Source organism: Syngnathus scovelli, chromosome 13, assembly GCF_024217435.2.
Source record: "Syngnathus scovelli strain Florida chromosome 13, RoL_Ssco_1.2, whole genome shotgun sequence".
Classification (NCBI taxonomy): domain Eukaryota; kingdom Metazoa; phylum Chordata; class Actinopteri; order Syngnathiformes; family Syngnathidae; genus Syngnathus; species Syngnathus scovelli.
The window spans coordinates 7,883,024-7,903,443 of NC_090859.1; the positions used below are offsets into that span (position 1 = coordinate 7,883,024).

A 20,420-nucleotide genomic window follows, 5' to 3' on the forward strand; every position below is an offset into this window, starting at 1 on the left:
GGCTTCATGCACATGCATTCACTGATATTTAGCATTAGAATATATGCAATTTAAAGTACTAATGAGCGATACATAAAACCTAATTGAATAAATGGACCTGAAGCCGTTCAGACCGCAACTATACGTGCTCGACTTCTACATTGGTTTGTACCCAAGTGCACAACAAAGAGGAATGGAATAGGCTGATTTGAATTGCAATTTATAAATTTCAATAACAATATACCATCTCGGAATTCTTAGTCGAATGAGCAGATTATATTTTGATAACTTTTAATAGCAGTAGTTTAAAAATATGCAGCTTAATAACAATATGATTTCATTTTAGAAAAAACAAAAAAATCCAGTGTTTTGGAAACACTTAAAATGTGACATTATTCTCAAATGATCAAACAAGTTAGATAAATGTGTTGTTCTATTGTACACATTTGTTATATTACACTGTGTACTGCACCTGTAAACCAGTTACAAGTATAGAGAGAGAGAAACAAAAAAAAATAGGTACCACTTGTCAATATGTGCAAAAGGATGAATGTAAAAACTGCACAAAAAAAAGTGGTTAATCATTTCACTATCATACTCTTTGGTCTAAAGAGGGCAAACCAAGGATGTTGCACACAATGCAAAATCCTTTCAGTCGAACAAATTTTTCTTGGCAATGATGAGAGTTGCATTCCTACAGTAATTCTAGCAGGTGTAAGGGCCTGTCGTTTCTGCTTGACATCAATAAAAAACATTTATATGCATGAAGTCTGTAGGAATAGTCCACATTAACTGCACAAGTAGACTCTGACCTACACCCTGACAGAGAGGGAGTAACTCCATTAAATGCTCCAACAGTGAATGACAAGACCCAGAAAAGTAGAAGGCAAACATTCAGTAAAATGCAGAAAAGTATTATTGCTTTTACTATTAATTACAGTAAAACAACTTTGTTTCTGGTTGTGCCATAGTTGAAAACCATATGGCAACTGCTACAGTCATAAAATAGTGCTAAGATTTGTGTCTTGATTCACACAGGAAGAAATTATTAAAAAAAGAATAATACATTAGATACATTCAGATTAGCAGGTGTGCAGATCTCAGCCAATGTTCATCTCAAATATGTTACATATAATTAAAACCAGTGTCATGACAGAAATTACATTACTGTGTGCCATGCAGTTAAAAGTGATGACAGAATAAATGAACTTCAAATTTGAGGGAAAGAAGTGAAAATTAACTGGCAAATCACCTCAGAATAAAGACAAAGGATGGCTAGTAAAAGTGGGCCCAGTGCAACATACTATCACAGCACTGCACCCAAGGCACACAGCATTTACCAGAAAAAGAAGCAGTGTTCAAAGCCTTTTGTGGCTTTGGGTTAAATTACATCCACACCTGGCCTTTCTGCCTTAGAGCTCATTTTCAGACTCAACCACTGCTGATGAGTGCAGGTCTCTTCTTGCGTGATCCGCATTCAAAGCCTCCACTGCGTCTAAGTCTGCTGTACAACTTGCAGGAGGTCAAACTATTAGTCAAGTTGATGTTGTGCTCGCTGTGATTATCTTCACAACCGTCTGATAACAGGACATATTCTCTCCAAGGGAATTAATTTCTCCCAAGGCAGCCGAAGCAGCCATTGGATCTGGTCTCTCTCATATAGTGTTGATAATGGTCAATACCTTTGTATTATGTGGTCCAGTCACAAAACATCACTTCAGGTCAAGTCACTTATCATGATTTCAATTTCTCCATTACTACATTACCCATGTGGGCAGGTAAGACCCATGACAGGACTCTCGTCTCAGGTATCAGTCTGTCCAGGTTACCTCAGAATACTCTGACCTGCTGTTTGGCTACTATCTGCCAGTTAGAGCACAGAAAAATAAAATTTAATTGGGTCCACATCGCTTTTCATCATAGCAGATAAAGTCCAGTCACTTTTAAATCTTAATTTAAGCACAGTGGTGTTAAAACTGTTCTATCTATCACAGCATGTGTGATCAAAATCAAATTCTTATTTTCACAAGACATGAACTCTTTGTACTTGTCGAGGACATGTTCATCTTTGGCGTTATGGAGTTGGTCCTGTTTTCATGAGGGTATTTCCATGATCCGGAGCTGTGGGCGGTGCTTTTTCATCAGCTTCTATTGTCCACTGTTTAAACTGAAGTTGGTGCTACTGCAACTTTCTTCATAAGTGGGTGGAGGCTCTGTGACAGAGTGATATGAACAGAAGAAGTCACATTGCGTTACTTTCATGAGTCATTCAGAGAAGTTGCTTCATCAACCACTTCTTGTATTGTCTATATATTTTTAAACTGAATTAGTGCAACTGCAGCTTTCTTCATAAATGGGCAGAGGCTCTGAGACACAGATTCAAACCGGATAGGAGATCGTATTGCATTATTTGCATGAGTCAGTCCGAGAACTTGGAGAAAATAATTACACAATAAAAATGAATAGGACATTTGAAATTCTTGAGAGTACCAGGATTTACCTTTAAGGGGGGAAAAAAAAACAAAACACTGCATATTTGCTATGAAAAAAAAATATTGCTCTGGGCTTGGTTGCATTCCCACACTTGAATAGCAAAGATATTGCAATATGAAAATAAAGTTACTAATTAATCAGCTGCATTTCAACTTATGTTAGGTTACCCACAAATAACCTACCCTTTTGTGTAGGCTTTTCTGACATATTTGACATTGTACAGGTTATTGGTCACGATAATGGTGGAAAATGTTTTTAAATTACTTCTTACTTATTGCTTAAAAAGGGCATTTAAACATGGTTTTAGTATCACTTCACTGGTTCTTTTATATCAAACAAATTATTTTAGGTGCATTACCTAAATTATTTAGGTGCATTACCTAAATTATTTAGGTAATGCACCTAAAATAATTTGTTTGATATAAAAGAACCAGTGAAGTGATTAAAAAGGAAAAACAAAATGAACTTAGTACAACTATGGTTATAGTATATTCACAGTCGGGCTGAATGAACTCTAGAGATTGAGAAAATGAATTTATTATTATTTGCGCATATAAAGGACCCTCTGTGACACAAATGTGATATTTCCCAGCATGTATTATCATGAGCTTACCATGAGGATAGTCCCAACTGCTATATTCTGGAGGCAAGATGAGAGCACAGGAAGTGGGGACAGGTGTGGGGTCTTCTTCAGTAAAGAAAGGTATGGTGGCCCCAGTTGAAACACAGAACAAGGGGGCAGACGCGTCGGGCTGTCTGTGGCTAGGTAGCAGCGCTGTACTGGGTGCATGGCTAAAGGCGCTTGGTGACATGTTGACAGCCTCACGTTGCTGAGAATGACTCTTGGTGGGAATCGCTTCGCTGGCATCAACACCTGCACACAGCTCGTCGTCGCCCTCAACCGGAGGGGCACTGGGCGTCAGTCCTGCTGCATTGGGTGAGAGTGCCACATCGCTATGGTCTAGACAAGAAGGTACAGTCCTTGCAGGAGACAAGTTCAAGGCAATGTTCCCAATGTAGATGGGCAGGTTGACAACTGCCTCCGGAGATTTTAGTGCGACCTGTAACCAGAAACAATTATTGTATATATGAGATTTTTGTTCTGACAAACAAAGTAGAAAAGATTTACGAGTACTTTGGGGAATTCAATGACACATCTGACAATTCCAAACTATATCGTGGCTTCATAATAATTTGCTTATGAAATAATTTCAGTCAGCAGAAAGTGTTGGATTTGATTGATTAAGAGTTTGGACAACTAAATGATGCAAAAAATGTTGAAAGAAAGGGGCAGCACACTTCATCAGGCACACATTTTTTAATGTCTTTCTTAATCAAATGAAATCTGCAAATGTGTCAGTTTTTAATTTGAGTTAAATAGCACTTGGGGAAAATTTAGAATGCGAAAAACCAAATAACACCTTTTCCCCCCACAATGTTCTTATGCGTCTCATTTGTAAAACCCCAAAGGGAAATGTAAATATACTCTTACAATTGTGCCAGGCATGAACAAGCAGTCCCACAGACCTGAATGAAATAGTCGATATCTATGAGGCTGCAGCCTATTAACGAAGACTGAGGAAGAGGTGGGACAATGATCTGTTCTCTCCACTCTGCGTGTTTCCCTGCCTTAACTCCGGCTCCCTCCACCTCTGCGATGGTTCGGAGGTCAAATATATGCCGCTTTGTCTTGTAAGTCACTTTCTGGTAAGAAAAAAGAACATGCAAACAAAGACGTGTCAGTAATCACAGGCGGAACTAGATTTTTTTTTCCTTGAACCAGCTCAGTGGACTAATGGTAGAGTGTCCGCCCTGAGACTGGAAGGTTGTGGGTTCAAACCCCGGCCGGGTCATACCAAAGACTATAAAAATGGGACCCACTGCCTCCGTGCTTGGCACTCAGCATTAAGGGTTGGAATTGGGGGGTTAGATCACCAAATGATTCCCGAGCGCGGCACCGCTGCTGCTCTGCTCCCCTCTCCCCCAGGGGATGGATCAAAATCACATGGGGATGGGTTAAATGCACAGGACAAATTTCACCACACCCAGATGTGTGTGTGACGACCCTTGGGACTTTAACTTTTTTTTTTTTCCTGAGGTGTAGCCAAGGATATCTCAGGGGTCTGCAAAACATCTATCTATCCATCTATCCATCTATCTATCTTTACACCCCCCCCCCTCAAATTCTTTAGAAAACACTGATATGCATTCATCATATGTTCCCTGCGAGGGGCAGGAGGAAATGTGGGGAAATATTCACAGAAAAAACAGAAAAAAAAAAAAAAAACCTAAAATGTCCATTGTCTGGTCTGGCACCTGTATAGTTCTCGATGGGGGTAGGGGTCCGAAGGGGCGTGGGAGCTCTAGCTCCGCCAGTGTTACTAGTACAAATCCTTTCACACATCTATCCAGCAATTGCAGGGTTTAACGTTCCTTTTAAAAATGAGCAAAGAAATCACAATTAGTCCAACTACTATTTTGCCTGACACTAATTCCATTGTTTGGGTATTCTCATGATTATAAAAATGTGATGTTTCAGGGAGGAGGTGGTGGTTTTACAAGTAAAGTGTTTCTTCATAAATCATTTTCATTTCCTGCGATTGTTCAGGGTTTTAGGCTTTACCTGTATGAGACTTGCCAGTACACATCCTGTGTCTTTTCCAGACTTGTTGTGGATCTCGGCGGCTAACTTGATCACCTGACCAGGGATATAGCCCCTGAAGTCACTGTGAGCTTTCAGCATAAGGGTCCCAGACTTCACCAGAAGGTAGTTAAATTTCTTTGTGGTGACAGCGTAGTTAAAATGCTGAAAAGACAGAGAAGCAAATTGAATTCAGCATTTGCAAGCGAACAATGTGTCACTTTGCTGCACTGAGATCTTCCTCAGACGTGAAATCAAATAAGCTTTAATCACAGCTAAAGGTTAATGTTTGTTTGGTTAATAAGATCTGCACTTACATCAATATCCGGGACCTCATTAAGGTTGAGCAGGTTGAGAAGGTAGAAGGGCCTCTGGGCTTTGTAGTCCTTGGCAAAGCGAGGCGTGTCAATGGCAGCTTTCACACAGTAAGTAATCTTTCCAAATGGCCCTTCAAAAGAGGTCGGTGCTGCAGCTGATGGATAGCCAGAAAAAAGGGAATTTTTAGTCCTATGTCTTAAATATTGCACTTGATATGTTTTGTTTCAACCGCAGTGTGTGACATGAGATGGATGTGCTGCAAATGGAAAATGAACTCTAGGTATTTACTGTCATAAATAACCGGAATAACTCACCTTTCAAATTTATTTATTTGCCAAAGAGGCTTGATTTAATGTCATTACTCGCAAATGGTCAACGTCATACATGCAGTATGTTCGCAAAGGCGATTCATCTCAGAGTAACAAATACGAAAGAGGAACAATTATGTGTCACTGCTCCATTTTCACAGTTCCCCTCTCCATGCATAATCTTTGTCCCAGAGGAACTACAATATTAAAATAAGAAATGATAACCGGTGTCCGTGTTTCACTGGTCCACCTTATGCCTCAATGTTAATTTAAAAAATATCCTGCACTCATATAAGGAGATCTTGAGGGCAATATTTTTTCCCACCTTGACATTTGCTAAAATCACCCACTTGCTCTTCTTATTCAAAGTCTTTCAGTCAGAGCGCATGAGAGGGGGCGAGGAAAAGCAAGGGGGCATGACGACCAATTAATCCGCGACTGCACAACAGGAGAGGGACTAAAAATAAACCGAACCCCTTGTGCTTCAGCCCACGCTAAGTATGCGTGTGTGAGATAGCAAACTTCACTCTAACTAGGTATGTTGCACTGATCTCAAGGTTACTCGCACAGTGATACTAAAGAGCCGTTTAGAAGGCACATGTTGATGTATTTGAGAAATTCATTCCACGTTTCTTAAGGAAGGAATCAAGAATCACCCCACCACTTACAATCACAATTCTGTGGGAATTTGCTTTGTGCAATGCTGTACCAAGTGATCAGATGTCCTGGATTTCTAATAAAAATCCATGCAACATTTTAGTAAGAAAACAAAGGTGTGCCCTGAACACCAATGAAGTCAAACAGTTTATGAAAAGAAAGTTCACACCTGGGATGAGAAACTGGAAAGGGAAATTGTGTTCGCCTGCTGTCAGAGTTCCTGTGAAAACAAAACAAAACAAAAGAATTGATCACTTACAATACAGTGTAAACACAACTGAAATAAAACACACAAAAGAGAAAAACATTTGCTGGTGCAGAGATAAGCACAAGCCCTCGGGTTTTTTTTTTTCTTTTTCTGTAGCCACAAGCAAACATTGGCTATCAAGGCGGTGGCTTATTTTCCCAGTGGAATTGAGTTTCACTGTTGGAGATTATGTTGCTCAAAAGACAGATGAACTGATATGTTGTTTGAAGGGGACCGACAACTGAAACTAGCTAACAAGGGTGATTAATAGCCCAATTAGTCATGGCTAAAACACGTAACTGGTAAAGCATTTCCCAGCAAAGTTAATCAATACTAGAAAAAAGAAAAAGAAAAAAAGCAGCAATTGACCCAAAGATTGAGTGCATTCTTCTGCACCAGTACAACTTTGGGTCAGCATCCTTTTAAGCACCTGCCCTTACGGATTATTGACTGATGATGTCTTGGAATTTAATGATGACAAAACTATGACGGTGCCTTATACCTGCCTGGATTTTTGAAGCAATGCTTATAGCCGTGTATGTTCTCTTTTTTTTTAATCTCACTGTGCTGACAGACAACAGCATCAAAACAAAATCACCATTAACACAACAGTGTTCTGTTATTATTTAATGAATATGACCTACTTAGCGCATTGTTTACTCCATAACAATAAGATTTCCATATTACAAAAAAACACTTTTTAAAACGTTCGCATTTGTACTCACAAAGACAATGGGCCTCATCCACTAATTGTGGGTATGCACCAACCTTATGCATCGTCTTGAAACAAGACGCAATAAACGTGCACAGCATGCCATTTGTCGCAGTTGCATGTTTAACCGAATTGGCAAGAGCATCTGCAGGAGTTTCCATTACAATTAAGATAATGGGCCGATGAAGATAATTCATAGTCTTGTAGCGATGACAGCTCATTTAAGTCAGAGCCGAATATATCTCTCCTCACGACATGCCACTCTTTCTAAGTGGTCTGTTTCATGAGATGAGGGAGGGGGGTTACTGTGTGTGTCATGTTAACTATTATAGCCAAGGATGACATGAAGAAAGAAAAAGAAGTTTACATTTATCTATGTCTATATACAAAACACATGATCTCACTGTACAGTACATTCAAATTGATTGGTCCATATTTGAACTCATTATTATGCCTTTTTTGACAAATACTTTTGGGAGCTTGTTTGATGCGTCTCGTGGTGGGTGATCACAAACACATAACTGGCAGTTTTTATTCATTTTGCTGGCGTATCGTGTAATAAATGATGAAGATGTGGCTTATTGGAAAATTAAGAGATCAAATTCTCAATGATAGAATCCCATTCATGTATAGTGTATAATAAAATTGTGATTTTTTTTTTAAATTGACTCAATTTTAGTGATTGAAAAATAACATGAGGCTATAGAAAGGTTAACTTATTATCCTGTTCCATTATTTCTTATCATCTTGCTACAGCAAGCTTGGGTTGAGGTCACAGCATCATCAGCATCATCAGCAGCAGGAGGAGGAGGAGGAGGAAAAATATCTTAGTTTCTTGTTGGTTATTAGCTGATAATAGTGACAGAATGAAGAGTTGAAACTGACACGTTCATATTATCATCACTCTTCCAGGCATCACATTAGTCATATGTTGTCCACTTTTTTTTTTTTTTGCTTAAGCGTACATCCCATTGGCATCTATCTTTGTGCTAGTTATTTACCTCACTTGTTTCCCACCGCTTATGCTGCTTAGTCCTTGGGGCAAAGCAGGCCAATTTTGAAAGAGATTGAGATACGGAAAAACTGCAGCGATAAAGGGAAGGACAGAGAGGCTGTGTCATGCATTATTTATGCCCTGCTCTGTAAAACGTTTGCTGAGGGGTTGATTGGATTGTATTTTTGCTCCCATTCTCATGTACAACTAAAACTACACTACTACAATAATGTATGCATAATTAATAAAATAATTTACACATAATTTTACATACCAGTGTTTTGGAATAAGATGTACTACATTCATGTTTAATACTTTTACAATTTCAGGAATAATAGTGACAGTTACTTAGCCAAACCACCTCTAAATATAAGCAGCTGTTAGAGAGATTGTTGTAAAAATGAAATAAAATATATAAAATTGTAAAACCAAAATAAATAAAATGTAAAAAAAAAACAAGGCTCGAATTACCTTTGTCAGCGACAGACAAAGTGCTGTTGAAGTACTGCTCCGCAATAGTCCACGATGTGTCGTTCACTTTATTGGAAATCCCACATGAGCCTTGACAGTTCACCTTGATGGCTGTGTAAAGAAAGAAAAACAATGACGTGATTGTGATTGAATGTATACTTTACATCTAACGGATGCTTTGCAACATTAAACAATACTATTGAATCATTCTCCCTTTTGATTGAAATTTGAAGGCGAGAGATGACCCCATCAGGATCTTATGCTCATTGATTAGCAGATACTGATGCCGATAATCATCACCTGGTTTAGATGAACATTTTTCAATTTTAAATCTTCCCATTTAGGATTATTTTAATCACCAATTAATGTCAATTATTTTTGGCCTCTGGTTGGATGAAAGCTGCAAAGAATGAGAGGCATTGATTGACATATATGCTAATCAACCAATCATAATCGGTGGCTAAAAATGTATGCAAATAAAGACCATAACATCTGTAGTTGGTTTTAGAGTACATCTGCAGTGTGATCACAGCCCCTCTGTGTCACCTCTCATCGACCTTTTACTCGTGAGGATAAGAAAGCCCTCTGATAAAATACATATAAATACATATACACGTGCACACACCCACAGTCTGACAGCAGCCAGAGGATTAATCAGAGGCAGCCAAGCAGCACTGGGAAAAGATAAGATAATTCCTAATATTTATTTTAACCTCAATCCCAAATTTGAGCCTGAGTTATAAAAGAAAATAATTAAAACAGGAGTGACTGGGTCGAATATTAATTAATTTATTTTATATACATACACATACATACACATACATATACATACATATATATATATATATATATATATATATATATATATATATATATATATATATATATATATATATATATATATATATATATATATATATACCCACAAAAGAGAGCATTTGACCAAGCTTTCCTTCGCACCTTTGAATTCCACCAGTCTCGCTCAGAGAAGGCGGACACACACGAGGAGGCAGATGGCGTTGCCAGATTGTTGGCACAATTTCATGAAGGAGCGAGAGTTGAGCCTTGTAACGATGCCCACAAATAAACATTTTGAATAATAAATGAAAATTTAAATATAAATAAATAAAGATAGAGTAAACAAATGTGAGAAACAACTGTCTTTGTTCTAAATGTATTCTCCTAAAGCCATTCACATCTGAAAACCCCCCGATATGTTTACGTGTCTTGGGGGATTTCAACAGAGACTGTCTGTCTAGAGATAAATAATGGGCAGTGTCTTGACAGACTCATGGAGCCAAATGGACCATGACAAAGGATGTCATATTAGTTTGAATAGTCACAGAAAGAAAGAAGAGATACTGTAAAATCAGTGTTTCACCATTGGAGACCACATTAAAATAAATCAACATCTTCAACTCTGTCATCTCAAGTTTGGTCTCTTGTGTTTGTTCATTACTATAGTCTCTAAAGCCCAAATCAGACATGGCTAGTCTCACTAAGGTCATAGAAACCTTTTTTTTCACGTTGGCTAATGTGCTTCTGCCACAGATCACTCCTGAGACTATTGCTCCCTCACCCCAACCTGTACTCTCTTTTCCCCTCATTTCTCCTCATTGCTCTGAACAGTTAATGCAAACTATGTCAAGTCCTACACCTTCTTCATCTTGACTCTTTGCAAACTCACTAATCCACTGCCTCTCTTTTATTCCCCACACTGTGAATAGCCGACATTCTGCCCGTCATCAGATGGCTTCTCTACCACATACATGTAGAGGCAGAAGTTACTAATTCTTGCTTCTTTAAACCCTTCCCCAGGTGGAGTGCCATCCCCGCTTTAGCTTCTGAAATATCCAAACTCTCCATTCAGATCTTATTTCTGGTGCAAAGGCATTTCGACAACAGGTCTTTCATTTCGGAACCGGTTGGCTCAGTCAGTCACTGAACAAGCATCATTGAAGTGATGATGTTATGACTCGGGATTAAAATGCATCAAATTTGATTGGGATGCGTAAATAAATGATTTCATGAAGTTGCACAACAGAAGTTGAATAGCAGCTGGAAGTTGAATATGGTAGCACATGAATGTTCACTAGGGGCCAAACAATGAGCCGTTCAACTTGCAAGGAAAATGTCACTCACCAGTGCTCAGGATGCTACGTGTAGAGCATTGCTCTGACTCAGCAGCCAGCTGGATTTGTTACCAACACATTGGAGTTCATCCAAATCCTCTTTATGGTTCAGTGCGAGTGTACGCTAGTAGACACAATCCTGGTGCTGCTGCCCGTCAGAGAGAAGATGTCGTCAACAGTTTTTTTTTTTTTTTCCCCCCTGGATGAGTATTTGACTAGAATATGTGTATAATTCGAAAGATATAACAACAATCTCATTGGTGCTGATAGGGACCAGAATCAAAACTACTATTACGTTCCACATGGTCTCAGATCTTATATTTCAAAAATCCAACCATTCGACTAACTTTGGCCTCTTAATGAGGGTGAGGAAGGCTCGACCTGCCTGAGCTTGTTTTGCTCTTTTTCTTTGTCGCAAAACCTATTCACCCAATGGAGGAATCCTATCCTTCAGGGCATAGTTTCCTGTTAAACTTTGTGTTTGTTTTGCACCACTTGCTTTCTTTCTTTTTGCTTTCTCACACTCATCCAAATGTACATTTACTACTACAGAAAATGTTGAATTATAAATGTATCAAAAACACAAAACAAGCAATCGGACTAGATTATTTAAGAGTAATTAACTGTGATTAACTGACGGAATGAAGTTCCTCTTTGCTGTATCATTTTGCATGTGTTCTTAGATGCAGATCTTACATACTTATTACCTACAGACAGGTTTGCATCAAAGACCTGATATGGTGTTTTGAATACACAACAAAAGAACTTTCCACCACGATCACCCAAACAAAAAAAAGAAGATATTATCTCAAAGAATGTGGTCAATCTACCAAAGAGTCTTTCAAAAACGATTTTTAGTAAACAAAAACACACTTGAAAACTCCCTGAATGCGAGGCACCCTTAATTTGTTCTTATTTGCTGAGCAATGTAGTCAGAATGGATTGTAGAGGATTCAGAGACACACATCTGGATGCGCAATACACACACACAAATACAAACAAATCCTTGCATGTTTGCATGCAATGATAAGAGGTTTATCCCTGAAAAAGTTACATCATAATACAACTAGTGGCCATGTATCTAATCTGCACATTCTGTTACACACTACAGTTCAATGTTTCATTGAACAATTTGACAACTCATAGATACAGAGTAGTGATATTGCTAGCACGTTTGACATAAAATTTCACGCTAAAACATGATCTTGAAAAACCATTTTAAAAAAAACCCCACAAACATCACAATGATAAAACATTGTAAAAATATATATTTTTTTCGACACCGATGATGAGTCACTGTCGTGTCAGACTGCCTCAGTATAGCGTCAACTACTGACGAGGTGGACTAACTCGGGGCCAGATTTATTTTTCTTGAAGTATCAGCAGTCCCCATGAGTACCAGATACCTAAAAAACAAGTGTGGTATCAGCTCCGCTGCTCATGCTTGTAAACAATTACTTAGATTTTATTTATTTATTTTTTAGAAATTGTATTTTTGACCTTGACCCAAATATTGACGGCATGTAAATACAGTCATCAAAGTTGCGGAAGATGATATAACAATACTCACAGGTACTTATTCTGAGAAAATTATTTATATTGCTGCTGCTTTATTCAGACCTTCTACCAACTACAGCTTTTGGAGCACTGACATGAATTTACTGCAGTTTAAAAACAGTGAATGGTACTTAAGGCTATTACCATTCTAACTATACAAAGCATTTTTCTATTAAACAAATAGGAGGTCATAAATTAGGTCTGTTGCATCCACGAGTTGGCAAAAGGCTTTGAGTTGAACCTTTATGTCGTGAACTTGCTCAAATGAATGTGCATTACAAAGGATAGGCAGGCTCTGTACTTCTACTCTTGGGGAAAGTTACAGTCTGTGACATGCCGCAAGAACATGAAAACATCACAAAAAAGTTCCGAGGAGAGATTTGATAGAATGCATGCAATATATTTGATCACAATGATCACTCAACTAATCTAACAAACATCACAAATTACTACGTTCAACTTGTATGTAACTCATATCTTATGAACCTACTTCAGCAACTTTGAAAAGGAAGACAATCAATACAAATACTGTCTAATGGTGTTATCATCAATAATACAGTGAGGCAGTAAATTTGGTCGAAAATATTGAGTGTGTCTCACAAACAAATGCACAAAGGACAGCATGTGTCCTGATCAACCAAATCTGGTGCCAGTGAAGCATGTTGAGTCTGGAAAAGATGTGCGGAGCTTCTTGTTACGAGGACTTGAGCCCTCTCAGTGCACATTAGTGGCCTGATAAAAGTGTATAAAACCTATTTAAATAACCAATCTGGCTCACTCAATAAACCAGCAACTAATTGAAAGGCATGAGGACACAAGTGGGATACAAATGTTTTCCTGGTTCAGTATGATTCAAGCAGTCTTGGTGATTGAGCAATTAGCAGTCATGCTTAAGAAGTGCATTGAAAGCAGAATGCAGGCTCAGCAATTGCAGCACATTCATTCTGAAAGCCTGAAATGGAGTGCAATGCTGCTGAACTAGAATACCTTATTGAACAGGTCAGAGGGCTCCTCACTATATGAATCACAGGTGAATCTCAAATTAGAATATTGTTGAGAAGATCATTTTCTACAATAGTTCAATTTGTCAAACTCAAATTACAAAGGTAATCCCGCTCACAAAGGGTGATGAAGACATTCTCTCTTAAGTAGAGGGGGAAAAATTTTTTTATCAAGCACCATCATGCATTTATATTTCTAATTAAAATCAACAACATAGACCAAATAGAAACTTAGGGCCCTTTTCTCTCATTAAACACTGCAGCTGGGGTGAAGAGACCCAAAAATGTGGCCATTCCCTGTGGCCCAGTGCACACCATCCAAGCATTCCTCTGTAGAATTTAGCACTTTTCCTTCACTTGGCAACAGCTGACTCATGCCGATGGCGTGGGATACACCTGGCCCATAATGCTGACCGGCTGGCTGCCCGAATAGTTGTAACCACGTTACACTAACTGCCGAACGTCATGGAGGGCTCGTTATTATAACATCAAGTCAATTCACATGGAGTGGCATCAATTCTGTTTATATTTTAAATTGGTCCTAATAACCCACAAATAGCATGCGTAAATGCATCTCACTTAAAATAAATGTATTAAACCTGCTAGACAGGATTTCTTTTTCTTTTTTTTTTTTTTTACATGTCATGTTTTTTGTTGTCTTTTTGCATAGCCAATGCTAGATATCAGGACCAAATGTGCATACCATGGATATTTCTGTTTTGTGTGCGTGTGTGGTCGAGTATAGAATTTGAAATGTGAACACTACCAGACAGACCCATGGCAGAGAAAATGAGACCAAAATAAATAAAACAGACTGAGGCTATTTTCATCCACAACAACATATCTGTCTGAACACCAACATCCTCCAGATTACTGATGACATGAGTTCACACACTATCAAAAAACTGCTCAAGGGAAATGCCAAATTTGAAAAACTGCTACAGCATTACATTTTAGTTTGGTGGGGAAAGGCCTGCTTAAATGTTTTGGCTTTAATAAAACACAACATTTTATAAGGAAGCTAGACAGTATGAAGCTGAGTCACTTCACCAGCCATCTCACATCTATCAAGTAGTTGACTACACCCAGGATTCGTCATTTTCAGAGCAGAGTAAGACAACAGTTAACACTCACATTCACACATATAGTCTACGAAATGGAATTGATCCCACATTGATTCCGTAAAAGTCCACCACCAATGACTTTTGTTCATCAGGACTTGCGCAATATGTTCTTGCTTGCATGAAAGCCATTTGGACTCAAATGTTTTGATCGACTTTGGATTCATATTTTGTCCCCAAAATGTTGATCTAATTCTGAGGTACATGACTTCACAATCGTAGGCTGTTTCATCATAAGGATGTCAACAAGCAGCATGTCTACGTTGGCAAGTTTGGTATGATACTTTACAGGCTTTTGTTTGGCAAACAATTGCCACACCAGCACATTAGAGTATTCCCCTCTTACAAAAGCAGCTGAAAGCATGTCCTCAAATTTCACAGGATAATCCCCATAAGGATCATTCCCATACAATGGGCACATTGTTCATTTCAAGGGCAGCTATCGAGACTCTCCCCACCTCACTCCTCAACTTTAATCCTATCATTGTCAGTTGACCCAAAATCCCTTTTTCTACATTCACGACAGAAAACTATTCAATTTGATGTGTCTAAGTTCCACAACCAAACAAATAAGCCATGTTAAGACAACAAGATGAGGCATCAAGCAGGATATAGTCCAGGAAGTGGCTTTAACGTCCTGATAACCAAACACCACCGACTCACTCTGAAGAAAAACAACATGCACAACTACAACCAAGAAAAATACTTTGTGGCATTTCAAACGCACAAGTCGAACAACACTTCTTCAACATTTCCGCTGGCAACTTTGCCCACAATCGTGTCCCTGCATGCGCGCTCCCCCAGACACACACATACACACACACACGCCTTTCCCTTCTCATGTTGGACATTACCTTTGTACTGTAGCGAGTTGCTGATTCGTATTTTGACCGTTCCGCCGATGGATTCTCCGGGACTGTATACCACCTTATTATTGGTGAAAGTGATGTCAAATTCTTGAAGCTTTCCCATGACTGCGCTCCGCTACTCGACCGTTCGCTTTTAAGACGCGATGCTCTCTCACCTGCTGCCTCGAGAAGAATTGACGTCACCGAACGGTGCGTTGTCACTTATGGGAGGGACAAACTCGCTTCACTTCACCTTTACCCTGACGTCGCGATTGCGTCACGGTGTTACCTGGAGGCGAAGGAAAGGAAGCCGGGAGTAAGGACTTTTAGGTAGAGAAAAAAAGTCGTCTTGTGTTTTTGGCTGCCAAAACCGTAGAAGCAAAAAAAGAAAAAGAAAAAAAAAATCTATCGCATCCCAGCCTGTTGTGGCTGAACGCGATTAGGCAGAAGAATTGGATTGAGGTGTCAAAATTAATTGATTAATTGACAACAAATCAATTATCACACTAACATACCCAGTATATTAATGACATTTTAACAAAAGAAGGTCCAAAACTTATTAATGTTCTTATTTCTTTAGTACTTTATGAGATCAGACGGATTTATCTTTTGAGTTTCATCATAGTAAGACATTTGCATTCATCTGCTTTTTGAAAAACACCATACATTTTTCTTGCGTGCGATTGCTTAGCTGTTGTTTAGTTTTTTTTCCATCCACTAAATATTACCAAATAAACACAAATATTTGTTTAATAAACAGCAATCAGGGGGTATTGATACACTTGATTGATTATTCCATTAATAAATTCCATTAATTAATGGAATAATCAATGGAATAATTGAGTATGAAAGTGTCATCTACAACATGGGTTTGCAGTGCACACTTCATCAAGGGAAGATTAACATGAAATCAGTTTCAACCTGACAATGATAAAGTTAAAGTTAAAAGTTAAAGTCCTAATGATTTGGGCAAGACTTAGCTGTGACTAAAATTACTTTAACTTTGTCATTAGCAACGTTAGATGTATATTTCAATGCCCACAATGGTTCGTCCAATTTCTTTAACACGTAATTCAAGACGTAGTTATAGGCTTTTAATAATTTATTGGCCTTCAGTTTATCATTGGTCTAAACGCATAGGTATCAAACCCAAGGCCTGGGGGCCAGATACAGCCCGCCACATCATCATCACCCTGTATGCCAAAAACACATATTGATCCTTGACACGAAGAAGATGAGGAGTGCCTTGCACTGTTGCACAAGACCAACAAAGAAAGTTCCCAGGAAACCTACTGGCACCCCCACCTCCTCTGTCTACACGTGACAGTCAATATTTTGATCTGATAAAACGAGAAAAGCAACATGTTAGAGGAGTTCCTCAAGAACTCAAAACAGTTTCCAATGCTCAGCCCTGATAACAAGTTACTAAAGTAGTCACACTCTGTGCACACACAGAAGTACTTGTTTAAGAAAATCCGGGAATAGAAGTACACTCCTCTACTTAAGTAAAAACAACATACACAAAAAAAAAGTACATATTTGAAATGGGCACGAGCACAAAAGTAAACAGTAAATATCTTTATTACTATTATTATTGATTTATTTTTAGCTCCGAAAGAAGCTATGACTACAATGCAGCCCGCGAAAAAAAATGAGTTTGACACCCCTGGTCTACACTCTTTGTACTATGTGTCCTCTCTGCATCCATTGCAGCCTGGTCAACCTGGAAGAGGGATCCTCCCATCTGTGGTCTCTTCTCAAGGTTTCTCATTTCCCCTAGTTGGAGTTTTGAGTTTTTCCTTGCCCTCCTGGGAGTTTAAGATCAGGGGATGTTTGAGAATATTTGTCATTTTTCACACGTCCTGAGTGTTGTTAGTCACCTAAATGTTGAACTGAGGCTGTGATGTACCGAAGTCAAGTTCCTTGTTTGGCACGCCCAAACATGGCAAATAAAAAATCGTGAATCTTCTTGAATCTTCAGAAATGTTTTGTCAGTATAGAGAAGGATTCGCCGAAAGACCTTGTCATTGAGATGACACAAAAACAATGAACTGTGTTTCACTTTCTTATTATTGCGTATCTACGATGCACTCGTTTTCATAGCATTAGCGTCAGTCTTTCTGCTGATTTTAGAGCTGTGTGCTCTGTTTTCACTTTTGGGTGTATTTTGAGTAGTTGTTTCAGATGAATTGCATCGAAGGTATTGTTGCTGAACACTGTGTTAAATGCATTCGTTGGCTTCTCGCTAGCTTGCTGGCTAACTTGACCTCAGTGCTTGCATATAAGACGTGTTCATAAATATTGTGAGGGAGTTTATTTTGTTACGTGTTATGTTCAAGTCTTCTGCCGTTGACATCTTTTAATCATTCAAAAAGTTTGCGGTGCAAGTAAATGCTAACTTGCTAAAAGACTGCAAATTTGTTTGACCAAAAACTTAGGTGCACATCGTGTGGCCTAGAGGGAGTGGGGTGCGAAGTATCTCATTTGCCTTTAAAAAGACCACACCAAAACAGCTTGCTCTGAACCGCACCTCAGAACAAGTATGAAAGAGGGACGTGTAATGCTATCAAAACAAGGAATACAGACAAAAGCATCACCGTTTCACTTTATATAAACCACAACGGAATGAGTAAAACTTAAAACGGAAGAATTTATAAACGTGATATGTGAGCTTAATGGGAATTTTTTAGCCCATAAAATATTTACAGAAAATATAGATATGCATATTTCTGAAAATGAAAATAATATGACTATAATGTCCTGTTATTTCGATGAGATTCATCATGTCTTTGTAATTATATACTGTAGATTATTTTGTTCAGACGAGCCTTGTCTGAACAAAATAATCTGCAGTATATGCTATAATGTCCCGGTATAACAGGAAAACATCAAACAAATCAAATAATAAAGTACTGCAACTTGACATTTTCTATTGTTTCTTATTAAAACATGGTTGGATGCAGACAGCCACTCTATAAACATGGAGTTCAATTGTATTCAGTATTCTCTCACCAAAATAACCTGCAGTAAATCAAACTCAAACATTTCATCAAATATTCCTTAATATAAGAACTCACTGTTCTTGTCCACTTTTTGGGGGTACTTCTCACAATGATAAGTTTCCTACATTGACAAGTAACAACATCCAACAGGCTGTTAATATTCTAGGTAAGGGCCCTGAAACATTTCTAAGATGACACACAAGCACAATGGTTGCCAAGTTACTCCCTTGTATCCATGGAAATCTGGTATGCTGTCTACGTATAATCCCACTGCTTTTTTTTTTTTTTTTTTTTTGTTTACTGAGAAAATTGTTCACTCAAGAAGCTTCATTATTTAATGAGTCAGTCTATGATTGTAAACCCAAGATAATATCTCAGGAGGTAATGGCCAGACACCTTAAGTTACTTCTTGATATAAGGCAGAGGTGAATACATTCCAAACTACTGAGAGATCATATCTTAGTCTTGGTCCTTATCTTTCACAGCATATAAATTCTGAAAAGCAGATTGAGGGGGTGAACAACAGGTCTTAAAAAGTGAGGTCATGATGAAAGTGAAAAAATAAAAATAAAAGCAGTGAAGTAAATGTAGGTGTACATTTTCAAAAAGGAAATACTCAGTATTCGAGCCATTGCTTAAGAATGTCAGTATTTTTGAATATTTCTGAAAATGCGGCAATGCTCCGCCGGAAATGATTACTGTACTGTATGCAGAAGTAAGAATAGATTAATCAGTTGTCTCTCAATAATGAGTATACATAATAATAATAATAATAATAACAACAATAATAATAATCATCATAATGATACGACGCAAGCGACTTTTTAAAGTTCACAGTTGACGGATGAAAAGAAAGTTTAACCATCGTGGGTTCCGAATGGGCATTTATGTCTGACCCACCGAGGCAACCCGTGTGTATTTGACTATATGGACTTGAACTGGGGATCTGAATAGTCCTTGTGTGCGCTCCGACAGGACAAATTATATGCAATCCATTTAGACCCCATTTGTGTTTGCCCATTTAGAGCTCCACTGAGTTTGGTGGCTCAGGTGTAGTCACGTGCTCGGACAACAGCAATGCCAGGTGACTGAAGACTTGATCCAATTTGGAAAATAGTTTTATAAACAAGGGTGCATGAAAAAAAATGTGAAAAATAACAAAAGGCGAGGATGTGCAGAAAGTTAGACAAAACGACAAAAGGATAACGTAAGGCGTTACCACAAGACAAACAATTCAAAAGAGTCACATGTACTTACGGTGGCAAGAAGAAGAAGAAGAAACAAAATCCATAAGCGCACAGAACATACAAAAGTCATCACTTAGTACATGAGAGAAGTGAGTTCAAAAACTACAATGCGCATGGAAAAGAGTGATGCAAACATTCTGCACCAGCACATTGCTGAAACTGCCCTCAAGTAGCTGCTGATTGGAAAAAGGTGCCTGGTGTGTAGGCCAGGCAATTCCCATGCCCACCTCGCTCAGACACTCCCACCACATTTACCCAGTCCGAAATGCCCACAAATCCAAGATGGAGACGATGTGGAACCCGGTACCTTTGCCCAATTCCAGCCCATATAAGACCATGTGGGCTAACAAGTACAGGTGTGCCCCTGGTGGAACTCGGGAGCGAAACCAGATGAAACCCATCCTTCCTTTGGTACCCAGGAAACACTCATTCACCACACTTGGGGCACAACTGGACATAAAGAATTGAGGGTTAGATGAAATCACAGCTCTACTTAGTGGACAAACAGTGTAAGCACACTAGCTTGTAGACAAAAAGAATATTCATCCTGATTTGGGCTGATATGGGATATTCTGAAAAGAGCTAGTATATAAGGCTAATTTAGTCGGCAGAATGATAATCGGTTGGGCCCCGTTCTGAACTGGTATAATGACAAAACCCTCCACGGCATTTGGTCAAGTGTCCGTTTTTCA

The 20,420-nt window shown here is 38.6% G+C and overlaps 1 protein-coding gene across 1 annotated transcript; it reads right to left on the bottom strand.

Moving 5' to 3' along the window:
* Window positions 1-253: 253 nt before the first annotated feature.
* arrdc1b (arrestin domain containing 1b) lies at window positions 254-15,694 on the bottom strand. The gene is made up of 8 exons (XM_049737479.2): window positions 15,486-15,694; window positions 8,821-8,931; window positions 6,566-6,616; window positions 5,431-5,585; window positions 5,096-5,278; window positions 4,000-4,176; window positions 3,086-3,533; window positions 254-2,192 (listed from the first exon to the last, which is right to left on the bottom strand). Exons 1-8 carry the CDS (start codon window positions 15,601-15,603, stop codon window positions 2,128-2,130), a joined length of 1,308 nt encoding a protein of 435 aa, XP_049593436.1. The 5' UTR covers window positions 15,604-15,694; the 3' UTR covers window positions 254-2,127.
* Between the last annotated feature and the right edge of the window lie 4,726 nt (window positions 15,695-20,420).

Coding starts and splice junctions, on each gene's coding strand:
- arrdc1b (XM_049737479.2), bottom strand. CDS start 15,603: ATGGGAAAGCTTCAAGAATTTGACATCACTTTCACCAATAATAAGGTG. Junction 5,586..6,565: donor TTTCCAGTTTCTCATCCCAG/GTGTGAACTTTC, acceptor GCTATCCATCAG/CTGCAGCACCGACCTCTTTT. Junction 5,279..5,430: donor ATGAGGTCCCGGATATTGAT/GTAAGTGCAGAT, acceptor CTGTCTTTTCAG/CATTTTAACTACGCTGTCAC.